The 14201-nt window shown below is 37.2% G+C and overlaps 1 protein-coding gene across 4 annotated transcripts in view; it reads left to right on the forward strand.

The window, feature by feature from the left end:
* The window catches only part of EPB41 (erythrocyte membrane protein band 4.1), a 141291-nt gene that overhangs the window by 100805 nt on the left and 26285 nt on the right, over positions 1–14201 (forward strand). For all 4 annotated transcript variants that reach the window (XM_054999016.1, XM_054999015.1, XM_054999018.1 and 1 more), the window contains 5 exons: positions 3281–3337; positions 3460–3501; positions 4203–4265; positions 9064–9243; positions 10306–10362. In XM_054999016.1, the coding sequence (XP_054854991.1) occupies positions 3281–3337; positions 3460–3501; positions 4203–4265; positions 9064–9243; positions 10306–10362 (399 nt within the window). The remainder of the gene's footprint in view (positions 1–3280; positions 3338–3459; positions 3502–4202; positions 4266–9063; positions 9244–10305; positions 10363–14201) is intronic.

Raw genomic sequence — 14201 nt, forward strand, 5'->3', positions numbered from 1 at the left:
TTAAAGTTGTTTTTATGCCCTAACTGTATTCATGGAGATTAATCTGATTAGAGTTGATAAGAGATTCTTCTTGAAGTAAATAAATAAATAAGCCCAGTGCAATATGAGATTTTTCACCCAGCCAGAAGTTCTCTGACATGTGCTAGATACTTGAAGACGAGTGTGTATGTGTTAAGTGGCACAAAAGCTTGCACAATGTTTTGTGTCATTATGGTTGGACCTAATAAAAAGTATTTTGTGAATTTTGTTTCAGTTTTGGACTTAGAGCAGGCCAGTATGGCTGTTTACAACTTTTTTTGGTAACAGCAGAGCCAGTCATGCTGATCTATTAGGCACAATTTAGTCACTTGGGCAATTCAGCTGATTCTTGTCAGTAATGGTTCTGGCTAACCCCTGAGGCCACTGATGGGGCTTTAAAAGCATTTACAAAGCATACATATATTGGCTTATCCTGACAACAAGAGTTAAAATGTTGGCTTCAGAGTTCAGATTGCTATTCTTCATGGGAAACAAGGTAATCAAGGCCCCAATTGTATAGAGCTTTCAAGTAAAGTGTTATTTTAAGCAGTCTTATGTTTTTCTCTTCAGAAGATGTATTTGCATGACTTACAATAATGTACATGATAAACTGCATGCATAATTTTTTTTTGTAAGTTCACTTTGTGGACCTGTGGCTCAGTATGGTTGCCCCATCTCAAAGGCAGAATAGCAGAAGATGCAGCAAAAGGTGGCGAAAATGACCAGAGCCTTGTAGCATCTATTCTTTATGAAAGGTTTCAGAGGATGCAAAGTCTAGCTTAAACACTATCTAGAGAGGGAAAACAAGTATGAAAGATGTTTTAGGGAGTTATGAGCAGTGTGAAGAGAGAGTGTGTTCTCTCTTGTATAAAATTAGCATTTGGGGCTGGGGCATCCAGTCAGAAAACCATTGCTAGTAGGTTCAGGACAAAAGTATGCATCTGTGCATCTTCAGAATTCATTGCCATCAGTTGTAATGGTAGCTGGAGACCCTCAGCAAGGGATGAACAATACTGTACTTCATGTCTGTCTGAATTTCTTAGAGCATGTTGTTGGCTTGCTGAATGGATCTTGGGTCTGATCCAGTAAAACAGTTTCTATGATGTTACAACTCAACACACAGTGAATCTGTTCTCATGGTCCATTTCATCTTCATATAATGCTCTCCAAATGTCTTTATGTAGAGGGCCTCATATGAACTAGGATCTCCATGGGTACGTGTTTTTCAGCTTAAACATCTTCTATCTGTGGAGACATTTTCAGCAGGAGTCAGAATTGAAAGCGTAAACCAGCCCTTGAGTTGTTTGTGTGTGTAAAGAGCCATTAAGTCACAGCTGACATAGGGAGTTTCAAGGCAAGAGATGTACAGAGGTAGTAAACTTCCTTGGTGGTCTCCCACCCAGGTACTAATCAGGGCTGATCCTGCTTAGGTTCCAACATCTGATGAGATTGGGCTACGAATGATAAAAAGTTACATGGCATCAGTGATTAGATGGTGATAAGAGAGAAATACTGACTTAAAATATTTCTGTGATGTTATCTGAAGAAATCTACAACTAGTTTATTACTATTGTTTATTTAGAAAATTATGCTGCTGATGTATACTTTCCCCTTGTTTTGTTATGATTATAATATGTACTTGTTTTTATGAGTTTGATTGCTTTTGAAATTTAATTGGAAACTGATTGGAGAGCTCCACTATGAAGTGGTATGCAAGATAAATAGTTCTGCTTGTCAGAGGGACTTTTGGTTTCTTGAACAGCTGTTCCCTGTTTTTTGAAACTCCTCTGATTGTTAGAAATTGCTTTCTATATGAAATGAGGATATTCTCTCTTAAATATGAGGAGCCTGCAGCCCCCAAATTGTCTGGGTTGTTCAAATCAACATGTGAAATTAATCCCTTCCCCATTTGGGTTGGGGGGATAGAGGGTTGCTTGTTTTGCCTTCATTACCCCTTTAGGATTATTATGTCACAATGCTTCATAGCTGGTAAAAGCTGACAGTCTCCCACCTCCAAACTCTTCTTATCAGCCTAAACATTTGTTCCGCCTCTATGCCATGTAGTGGCCATGACTATGTAGTTTTCCACAGATCTGTGTTCTCCTTGGCTTCTTTTTTCATTTCTACAAGCTGGATCCAAAGATGTTCTTTCCCCCACAAAGAAGTGTTTCACACGTGGAAGGGTTGTCTTATATCTTGTGATAGAGTGTCGTATGAGATAAACTTATCAACTGATGTTTGAACAAATTTTTATATAATCATGAGAACCGCTGTAAACGTTATCTATGCATTATGCAGCCTCACTAGTGCTTGTATGAACGTTTTATAGAAAAGTGCCAGAGAATTTTTTCCTCCTTCTCCAAGCTCTTTGGATCCAGAAACATATTTTCACTAGTCGTTGCTTTTCAGGCCAGTGTTTGCTTTGTACCATTTCTTTTAGGCATTGTTCCTTGTACACCTTTCCAGTGTTGTTCACATCCTCCTTTCTCCTACACTCATTAGTGTCTCTGAAACACATACAGACATTTTCATTAGCTGCCTTTTGCTTCAGTTCCTTGTTTTCACATTCTTTTCTCAAGCCTTCTTGACACTACTTCTAGATTCTTCCTTTTTAATGTATTGCCTCCTTTTCACCCTTCCATTAACCTCCTTGCCTCTGAGTTTCTTGTTCCTTACTGAGTTCATATGTGCCAGGAACTCTTCTCAGTCTCCCCTTTGTCAACAATTAAATAACAGTCAAACTGACTACTTTCCTTTCCCTGACAGGAGTTGGACTGCAAACTGCTTTGTTCTTTGAGTAGCTGAACATTCCAAATAATCGCATTAGATCCCTCTGTCTGCTACTAGAGCATTCACTATACAATATAGATTTCTCATAACATTCTTTTTGTTTTCTGTATTTGGTGAAATGATTACCAGAAAGTTTATTTAGCCATTTTTCAGGTGTATACGTCTAAAATATGTATTTAATGTTTAACTACTTAGTAAGAAGCATTGTTACTGTAAAAAAACAACTTGTATGGGAAGCTTTGGGAACATTTTAGAATATTGAGTTCAAAATGACTTTTCTTATGTTGAACTAATAATTTTTTGTCACTGTAAGGTATAGTGTCAGTTATTTCTGTACGTCTTCAGAGATTGCATGTTAACTGGTGCATGTTTACTCAGTGTTTCAAAAACACATAGCTATGTTTTTGAAACGAAGTTCTCCAAAACCCTACTAACACACAAAATGTTTTTACCACTTTATTTCTTAACTTAGGTGGGGAAAGTGCATATCGAAGTGTCAGTACCCACCAGAAATGGTGACCAAACTCAGGTTTGTCTGGTTAGGTTGCTTGTATATATATTTTTTTCTTTTTGAAAAAGAAGATTGAAACAGTTTAGATTAAAATAAATGAACCTGCTTTTTTGTCTTTTTAAAAAATTGTCACAAAACAGCAGCGTGCAGAAAAAGAGGAAGACCCGATAAGAATGAGGAAGGTTAGCAGGCTTTTTTTAGTGCTATCAAGTAAAACTGCCATATCACTCATGCATATGTCACATATTTAAAAAGACAGAGTTCCAGTTCGTTCACGAACTTTTATTTGAATGAGTAGATACTGTTCATTGTCCAAGCTGAACTGGTGATTTTTAAAAAAAATCCTACAAAGATATTGATTATACCTTAAATTTCCCAATAATTTTTTTTAAAAATAACAACATTTCAGAAAATGTGCAGTGCTTGACTGCAAAAATTATTTGGCAAGAAAGAGGTATGAAGGTATTTCAGATTGTATACGTATATATTTGTATATAATATATTGCAATAGTATTAATAAACCAGTCAGCTTTACTGATGTTCTACACAACTGTGTTCAGAAATGGCTTTTACTGAAAGTTTTAGATCCTGTCTTGTTGAAGGACAGTTGGCAATGTAAATAAGTCAGTGAAGCCCTGGGAAGCTGTCTTTTTAAAGGGAACCATTCCATTATCCCATGAATCACGAGCAAGATCTTCCATTTCCTCATATCCTTCACATGTTCTTGTGGCTCCATCCTCCATGCCCCATTGGCATTTCACTGCTCTCCAATTTGTTTATTTAACTTTTTTTCGCTTTCCAATTTGCAATTCCTGCAAGAACAACCTTTTAATTTTTTTTGTGCTTTTTTTGTTCTCCCCTACCCCTTCTTTCACTTTCACAGAAAAGATCAAAGAGACTAGATGGTGAAAACATTTATATAAGACATAGCAATTTAATGTTGGAGGTTTGTATGAATTTGAAGCTTTTTCCAGTTGAGTTTGCCTGGACCTTCTGCATTCTTTGCTGAACTCTTTTTCCTCCTCTACCACTGCATTTGTTCTTTTTTGGTTGCTTTTTGCATGCTGCTGCATGAAGATGTTAAATATGCCTTTGCACGCCAACAGTAAACATGACACTATGCAACCATTTTTCCTATCTGTTTTAGACTTTATTATCTCTTAACTCGAAAATATGTGATTGGGATAGTTCTTCACTTATGTATATGGTAAACAGTCAAGAACTTGATTACATGGTCATCCACAAATTGCAGTCTCCAAGTCAAGGCCCTCAAGACTAGACTTACACCGACAGTAACAGCCAAGAATTTGTACAGCATTCAATTTTGTGATATATCTCTATTGCCCATAGCCCCTGTGCCATTCTGAAAATGGATGATTAATCTTGGCCATGTTCAAGTGAACCCGATCTGTTCACTTCTCTTCTTGTCAGTGCCTTTTCACTTAAACTTGGGTGAACAGTTGTTATTAAAAAAGCTTCTGCAGCAAGTTAAACTCAGTAGGTTTAGGGGGCCATAATAGGTCTAACAGAATATAACTCTGTTTAAGGCTGCACTGTAAATGTTTTTACCTTGGCTGTTGCATGCTGGGGGGAGGCATAGTCACACAAGCCACTTGGTAATGCCTTTTAGCTACGTTTACTTCTTTCAGTCCATTGAACTGAACAGAAGATAGACCTCTATCCTGTGTGCATGTATGGAGTTTGTAGCCACTCCTTTCTAAAAAGGAACAAGGCTTTGTTTAAATGATCAGATAATATGGAGGGGGGGGGGAGGGTTGAGCCTTGGGAAGCATGCTTCAAGGTCATAATTTGAGGAAGATCAGCTCTTGCCCAGCCTTATATATATGTAGCATATTGTGATATCTTCTCAGCTATGCCTATGAAACTGGAAAAGCCCACAGTAAATGTACCTTTTTCAGTGGGATGAGGAGGGATCAAAATAGTTGAGTTACTTCTTAGCAAAACTAATGTAGCTGTGCTATATTTAGAGGTGTCATCCCAGATTCTTCAGCTGCATTTAAAACATTGGTATTAGAATAGTTTCATTCTTGAGAATAGAATACAAGAAATAGAATGTGATCACAATAGAATTTTCTCTGAATGATTATTTTAAAGAAATGCACACAGCTGTTTCCTTGAATAGACCACAGATACGTTAAGGCTTATCTTCTCTCCCTGCATGTTCCTCTGCCTTCAAAAGAAAAAAGAATAGAAAAAATTGGCTTTGAAAACTAACTGCAAGTACATTACTTATCCAAAAGCATGAGACATTTTATGTAACAAAATTCTTTATATCAAAATTCATTTTATAAAGTGCATTTTTATACAATTTCTAAAGTGCTTACAAGTGCAAAATAATTTTTGAATCCTTTTTCTTATATCCAAAAAATGGAAAGACATCAATTACAGTCCCCCCGTAAATTGTAGAAGTTTGCTGCTTGATGTTACATCCAATCAGGAAGTAGCCACTTGCCAGAGAAAATTGATTTAACATAACACTGTAATCAAATCCTTGTTATATTTACACTATGACCAGTTTTCTGATACAAAATTAATTATAAGTTGTAAGTGGAGGAAGTAGTAGACTTCTGATTGAAGTGTGGTCTGGATGTATAAAATGTCTCATGCTTTTGGGTAAGTAATGTACTTGCAGTTAGTTTTTCACGACCAATTTTTTCTTTTGACTTCCATTCTGTGCTCCTCTGCCTTGGTAGAGTGCCATTCACCGCACTTCTTGGACATATAAAGACATTGATTTGTTTTTGTCATTATGGCTACATGAATATATTTTGGTTACATTCCCTTAAGATGAATAATTTTTTATTTTAATTGGATCTCACACCTACTTGAAGTGCTGAACGTGCCAATCATATATTTATTCTGGGAAAATGTGTGGCTTCTTATACTAACTATGTTCCTATGTGTTACATGTTTTATCCACAATTACAGAAACAGCAGCTAATAGGAGTTTCTTGCAGTATCCTCTTTCTGTGTACTAACTACGTTTTTGACATTTTTAATTTGGTGCTTTGCAGTTTTTGGTTTGATTGCTACATTGCAGAGCTTTTCGACACCAGTAAAATGGTCTGTAATCCAGTCAACAGGAGATGAATGGGCAAGAAGCACTGAAGATTTTATCCAGATTTTAAAAAATCCATCCTTGAAACATATTGTTTAATCTATTATCTACTCCTCCCAGTAAAGGTTTTTAACTTGTTGCACTTGTCTGTTTTCAGTATTGTTATCCTTTTGTTGTGTAAAGTTCTGTTATATGGCACATGTGGCCCAGTGCCTATGACTAACTTTTTCTTCATATGCCTGGTCTGAACCTTAAAATATTTTGTTACAGGTGTTCAGAGGTTCATCAACAAAAACTTGGCTAATCAGAGTTTGGGGTGATTGCTTGCCTTTTTTTAGCACTGTTTGTTGGGTAAATAAGATGGGTTCCATCTGATTATGTTTAGGAGGAAAAAAGTGATCCACTGAAGCAGCTCAGCTAATCAAATTTAGTGAGAGGAGCGCAACAATCATCTTGTGATGTATCTTGCTACTGTTCCTAAATGGTAGCTTATGATGATATAAAAGCATGCTGAAAGCAAAGCTCTGTACAGTAGTTCAAGTTTGTTTTTAAACCCTTGCTGCAAGCTTATAGTCTCTTAAAGAAATACCTTTAGGAAAAGGGAAGAACTTTACAACAATGGGGAAAGGAGAAGGAGAGTTATTATTTATTTTTTTCTTGATTGATACTCTACCTTTCTCCTCAATGGGGACCCCATGCGGCTAATGTTATTCCCCTCTTCTCCATTTTATCCTCAAACAACCCTGTGAGGTAGGTTAAGCTGAATGTTTGTGACTGGCCCCAAATTTAAACTAGCCTTCAGAGAAGTAGCACATTTGCTGAAATCCCGCCCCCCCCCCAAGTCAATTCTAGGCTTCTTTTGTGTATTATCTTGCTACAACACCAGAATAGGTTTGTTTTTGTGGCCATTTAAAATGGGTGTCTAGAATTTTCAAGGGGGTACCAAGCTGTCTCAGTTAATACTCAAATCAGCATCTTATGAATAGTGGGTTTTTTCTGTGTACACACTCTTTTGGAATAAAATAATCTGAAATTAAGGCTGGAACTACACCACCTTTCTTCCAACTGCAGTTGGTAACCCAGTTTAAAATGTTGTTAACCCACACAGGTGTTGGACCATGAACCATCAGCTACTCAGTGGCATTGTCAGCACTCAACTGTGATGTTAGTTTCAGGACATCAGTCATTGTGTCCCCATTTGCTCAGGGGTGCTTTCCAGTTAGCGTTTATTGCATTTTTCTTCCCACAAGCTGTTTGTATTATAACCTCTGCCCTTTGCACATTTATTGACAATCTTACATAAGGTCTAATTTACATGTTCAGAAAACATACATAGGGCCAGTGTCACTTCAGAATTGATGTAACTCAGTCTTTGAATGCCGCTTCTCAGGCAAAGCTCCTACAATTTCCAAGACTGTCCAGAATATAGTTCAAGGATTCACTGACTATATTAAAGACAACAGTGTTTTGCTGGGCTCTGTTCTAGAGATGAATGATTTGGAATTTTCTGTTGCACAATGTGCATTCCCTTCAGTAATCCAGACAATCCAAGGTCACATTCTTTCAAAATGTCCTTATTTAAAATGACAGAGAGCAAAACTGGAAGCCATGTAGTAGCATTATAGTAGAAGGCTTCAAGGCTGATCAGTATCCCTTTACTTTACTCTCCTCAGCTGATGAGCAGAGCTAGAGCAGACGTTTGTCCTACACCAGCATGTCAGGGCTAAGTTCAGTTTTGTGTCTTTTCAGAACAACATCTTTACTACTTCAGAGTTGACCCTGCAGATTGGGCCTCTTGTTTCCCACTAGTCTGCTTCTCTTGAGTTCAGTAAACAAGACTGTAGGTTGGGGATAGCATGGCAGAATATTCCCTTATATAAAAACTTTCCAGCCCTGCTAGCGTACAAGGGATTTCTTGGATATATTTGATTTTCCATAAGCAGTGTTTTTTGATGTAGGGGAGCAGCGACCCATGCAGCTCCCTGCCTGCATTTTGAATAACCCCAAGAGTATTTTTCTATATGTTCATTTTTCTAAACATGTAACTGAAGTCACCACCAATGTAATTACATTCCATGAAGTATGCAAGGAGGAGGTAACGATTTTCAAAATTTAAGTTCGGCAGCAACCTTTTTACTGATTTCCTCCCTCCCCTTGTAACAGTCCAAGTTTCACTTTTAGCAGCTTAGAAAATATTGGTGTAGTTTAAACCAATTTATGCCTATGCTTTGCAAAAAAAATGTGTATGTGTATAGATAACTGCTTTTTGGTATGTTCAATAGTATATCGTAAAATATAGCATCAGATACTGTGACCATTCTCTTAAAAATGCTAACAGTATTTGTAGTGCATTGGGGATTTATTATCTCTTTTAAATTCAACAAAAATTCACATCTTGAAATAATAGCTGAGTTTATCTTGTTCATCTGTGTGACAACTTTTGAACTGAAAATTGTTTAACTCATTTGCTGGTGGAGGGGGAATGCTTTTTGCTCATTAGTGATATGTCTTCTCTCTTAGTGTTAGAGGAGAAGAAAGTATGTTCCCAATGCATGTTTGCTGATAGCAAGACAACACATGTGATGTCATGAGGGACTGTTAGTACACTTTTAATGAAGTCTTCTCTGGTTTTCTGTTTTGGATTTTTTAAAAAAAAAAACGATAGGATCTAGATAAACCTCAAGAGGAAATAAAGAAACACCATGCCAACATCAGTGAGCTGAAGAAGAACTTTATGGAATCTGTTCCTGAGCCACGGCCAAGCGAATGGGACAAACGGCTGTCCACTCATTCTCCCTTCCGGACCCTGAACATCAATGGACAGATCCCTACAGGAGTAGAAGGAGTGAGTACTTTCAACAGGAACTGGTGATTTTTCAGGCTTTGCTGAAGGAAACAAGACAGCTTAATTTAGGCAAGAGTGTTACTGTTTCGTTGCCAGTTAGTTCTCTGTCTTGTAAATGGGAATATGTTTTCAGTTCCTTGATGACAATTTTTGTCACTGTTTTCAAACCACTTCATTCTAAAGCAAACCCTACTCAGCTCTGCTGCAGAAGTCAGGGAGTTGAACATTGTGGCAAATAATTATTGTGAGTTAGACTCCTTGTGTTTAGCAGGTCCCTTGCAGCCTATGTATGGAACTCTTTTGCTGTTTGTTATCATGAGGGCCACTCCCCCCAGTAGTATTTGCTTTTTTCCCTCTAATGGTAATATAAAACATCAGAATATATCATTTACTGTCATTATCTAACTTCATCCTGAACTTCTAATTGCACTAATGGGATGCAACATTAAACAGCTCTTCCTTAAATGTTTAAATAGCAGTTGATTCTAACTCAGTCTTCAAGATACTGAAATTTTGAATATTCACAGTATATTCAGAAATTACTATGAGCCCATTGATTGATGGGGAGATAGGACGTTTTATTGCAATGAATTAAATTTGCATTTTTGTCCAATAAAAATGCAAACTAGTGAATTTTTGATGATAGTGAAACTTAGTAGAAGATTGCCTCTGATCAAAGCCACCTTTCAGCTTGATGCTGTTGCAAGTGTTTTATTTGTTGAGCAAGGAGAATAGTTTAGATATTCTCTTCCACAGCTGTTGTTACAATTATCTTCTGCCTTCTCATCAGCAGTCTCCACTTCTCAAGTGCCATTTCCTGTGATCTCTGTGCAGGGGTTAGGTTCAATAATAATTTAGATGAAGAAATTAACAGTCACAATAAGACAATGCATTCGTTTTATGTGGAAGAGAGAATGTACTATAATTTGCTGCTGTTAGATGACAAATATTTTGCTGAACTTAGTATCAGTGATCATTTGTAAATTGGGTGGGGAAGAGTGGAAGCGTTCTGTTTTTGTATTCTGCATCACAAGACCTCTAAATTTTACATGCTTTGTGTAGGTCCAGGTCAAGAAACCCACATTTCAGTCCTGTGAGAGACAGGTTGGTGGGCCAGAGGTAAAGCTGCTGTTTTGATATGTGCTTCTGAAGCAGACTTCTTTGCTACTGTTATGGCACTGAGCAAAAAAAAAAAAAACACCACCCAAACCTGAAAACCCTCAATGACAGCTGCTGATTGGCATTTTCTTTTGGCTGCATTTCTAAGTAGTTTCATCTCTCACAGCCTTCTGATCTAACACCTTGAAAGGATTTGCACTGTTGCAAGCATTTGCAGCTTTCAGTTGCTTTGTTTCAGCGCATGGCTGGTTGACCAAGCTGCATGAAGATGTTGCCATGTATTTGGAGGGAGAGAGCAATTATGAAAGTTTAACTATACCCTGTGTTTTTATGTTGTCTTCCCTTCTTTTTTCTGTTTTTTTTTAACTCTCATGTGACTCTTGCATTCTATATCATTTCTTTTGCTGCCCAGCCTCCCAGCTACTTTCTCCCTGATACCCATCACTTGGTGGTGTGCAAAGACCCTGTCCCCAAATATTATGCCAATCAAAGAAGACTGAGTCAATTGAGAGAGCTTAGAGCCAAATTTTTCCTTTCCTAAATAGCCCTTTTGTTTCTCTCTGTATGACAAATTAAAGAGAGAGGGAAAATACTTTGTGATAGGATTGAAGCAAAATTTTCTGCTAGGGTTTTTATTTTCAGTCTAACCTCAGGTTTTTTTCCCACACAGTACTGCAAGTATAGAATTATACATTTCTTAAACATTAACACAGATGAAGTAAAATGTGAAAGAAAATTCCATACTTTAACTTCAGTATTAAAAACATGAATATTGCATATTTTTGGTTTTGAAGGAATTGAACACTTTGCACTGTAACTACAATATAGTTTTGATGTGGAAATTTTGATACTATCTTCCATGGTAATATCCAGAAAAACTCAAACTATTATATTTTGTACTACAATTTAGGTATCAAATTTAATGAAGAACTATTGCTGTTTTAAAGATCAGTGTAGTATAGGAAGTTATGGAAACACTTTGTATTGGCTTGTTTCTTTTTGTAATGTAAAAATATTAATCTTTCCCAAATATTTCCATAGTTTAACTCTAAAAGGTGTATCTTAGCACATAAGCAGAATGAATATGAAATAGTTCTGTAAAGAGACTTATTATTAGCTTTGAATCAGTTCACATAGTCAGAAAGTAGCTTGTTTCTCCACAAAACCTAGTCCCCTATACAGGACTGAATGAAGAAAAATACTGTGTGGGCACCAGCCATATATGCACTCTGACCACTCTGCCAATTTTTGTTGTGATTTTGTCCTTGCACATCTCCAAGTACCATTGGAGCATTTTCCATCTGTCATTTTGTTCATCTCTCTGTCTTTCTTGATCTTCTACCACGAAAGCAGACACAGGAACATCCTCTGTTAGTGCAGAATGAAGACAATATTAAAAAGCAAGTGACAGCTCCTGAGGGAACTTTGCTCCAGCAAGGAAATGAAGAAATCCAGACAAAGATTTCTATTCCAATTCCTGAGGAGCAGAAATCACTCAAAATGTGCCACCTGTATTCTGGCACTTTCCGTTCTCCACACATTCGCTTTATGATGTCGTTCTTAGTGGTCCTCGCACTGACTGTATGGTGGCTAGTCTTTCTGTGATACTGGAAATGAGGGGGTGGTGTGTGTCCTCGCTTGAAACATCAGAACTGAACTCCAGACTGAAGCTGCTGGGTCTCTTGCATAGTCATTTTCATTCGCTCTAGTTTAATCTCCTAGGGAGCCTCTTGAAACACATCTTTTAAAAAAGTATACAGTTTTGCTGTTTGACTACTACTTTGGGATACTTGGAAGGGGCACAGTGGTTTACGAGGAAAACTTCACTGCAAGAAAGTCTGAAGTTTCGAAGCCCCTAAGCAAAATAAAACTGTGTCAAGCATGTTGCTGCTCAGAAGCTTTCTAAAATGTCTGCATGCAGTTAGTAAATAGTTTGGTTTTTATAATTAATCCTTCAAAAGGTAACTCAACAGCTTTGTGAGACACATTCTCTTTCTCCTAAAGTCTTTTAGCCTCCCCTCCTTTCCTTTTGGGATTTGAAAATAGTCAGAATCAATTGCAAAATGTGTCTTACTGTTCATTGCAAAGTTGATAACACTGCCTGTTCTGAGGAAGCAGAATAAGTATATAACTGCCACCTGTGATTAATCAGAGCTTTATGGCTGTGGCTGTCAGGAATAATTCAGCAAGTATGTTTTCATACATGTGGTAGAGGGTGGAGAATTAAAATCCATTCCCTTAGAATAAGTAAATATCAATCTAAAGATATTTCCTGTGTTAATCCTGAGGTCAGTATTTGAAATTATGCCCTGCTTATCAATGTGACTTAATGGGGGTGGAGGAGGATAATGGGAACAGCCTTGGCAGGAAGTGGTGGGATTTGCACCCATAACCCGGCATTAGCTGGTTCTAATCTGTGTCTGTTTGCCTTGTGTATAAAACACTACACCAGTATTCATCTATGTTTATTTTTCTTATCTGTATTAATCTCCTCTGGGCGAAAAAGATGGTAATGTTTGGCTTCTCTCTTGCGGGAGAGGGGTGCTGTGGGATTAGAATGATAGAAAAGCTATAATCTTTTTAGAAGCATTGCTTAATAATTATATACTTAAATTGCTCTCTTGTCCCAAGCTCAGTTCTTTCTGTGCTTTTATGTCATTGTATCTCCTTACTGTGTCATTCTTGTTCGATTGTGTTTCACTGTAACAATTTTATGTGTATGGAAGTAACATAAGCATGTTACTCATGGGTGTGAATCCTGGGATTTTTGCACGTTTTTTTCTAGTGTTGCAGTTAAGTTTTTTAAAAAAGCATTGTAATATATAATATGTTCAGATTGTAGTTAATTACATTTGTTGTGTGATTTTTGCAGCACTGAAATGTAACCTTCTGGATAGCTATCTGATATTAACATTCTTTATATAATTTTAAAACATAATTATAAAGTTCAAGCTTTGTCTCGTCACTGATGTAGTGTGCTAATCTAGATGGAGAGGGAACTTGTGCCAGTAGTATATGTTGAAAATTTCACATATTATTTGCAAGCAGACATGTAATATTCAGCTAATGAATGCCAGAAAAGAAGAATGTGTTTTGGCCATGTGATGGTTTGATGTTCTGGGCAAGCTACTGTAAAAGAAATAATGAGAATTTTCTAGGAGGAATTGCACTGATTAATATTTGTGAATATTCTTAGATGAATCTGCAGACAGTATGAAGTGAGATGGTGTTGTATGCTGTCTCCAGGAGACTGCAGAAGGAAGAATTGTGTGCATGTATTTTTATTTGCAACAGTATTAAGTTGTAGACTAGTTTGTCATGTAAAAGCTTTGAGGGAAGACGAATTTGCCCATGGCACATTACTTACTCATAATAATGCTCATTAATTTTGCTTGTAACAATTAATGATTCTCCTTATTTTGCCCCTTAGAACTCTGTACTCAAAGTAGATTACTTTGACTGAAAGCAGTATCACTATTAAGAATACTTATATCGATCATGAGCATCCCTTGTTAAGCTCCAACTACAGTACATACTGTGTCTGTCTTAGAACTGAAAAACTAGACTTATCCTATAAGAGTCTGCTGTAGTGTAGGATGGCTTTGCTCTGTTAATCTTGGGAAATGAGGCTGTTAAGGCAGAAAAAAATTGCATGCTTTCACCAGCGTAAGCTGATTTTTCCTTGGAGAGATCACAAAATATCTGAGAGAAGGCAAACAGAATAGATCACAGGAGTAAAACCCAATGGAACAGGAAGGGTAACTCTCATGATACCTAGGGGTAGCCCACAAAGAGGCAGGGAGAAATGAGGGTCCCGTAAGCTGAGGAAAAATGCACAG

The sequence above is a fragment of the Eublepharis macularius genome, chromosome 15 (assembly GCF_028583425.1).
Source record: "Eublepharis macularius isolate TG4126 chromosome 15, MPM_Emac_v1.0, whole genome shotgun sequence".
Taxonomy (NCBI): domain Eukaryota; kingdom Metazoa; phylum Chordata; class Lepidosauria; order Squamata; family Eublepharidae; genus Eublepharis; species Eublepharis macularius.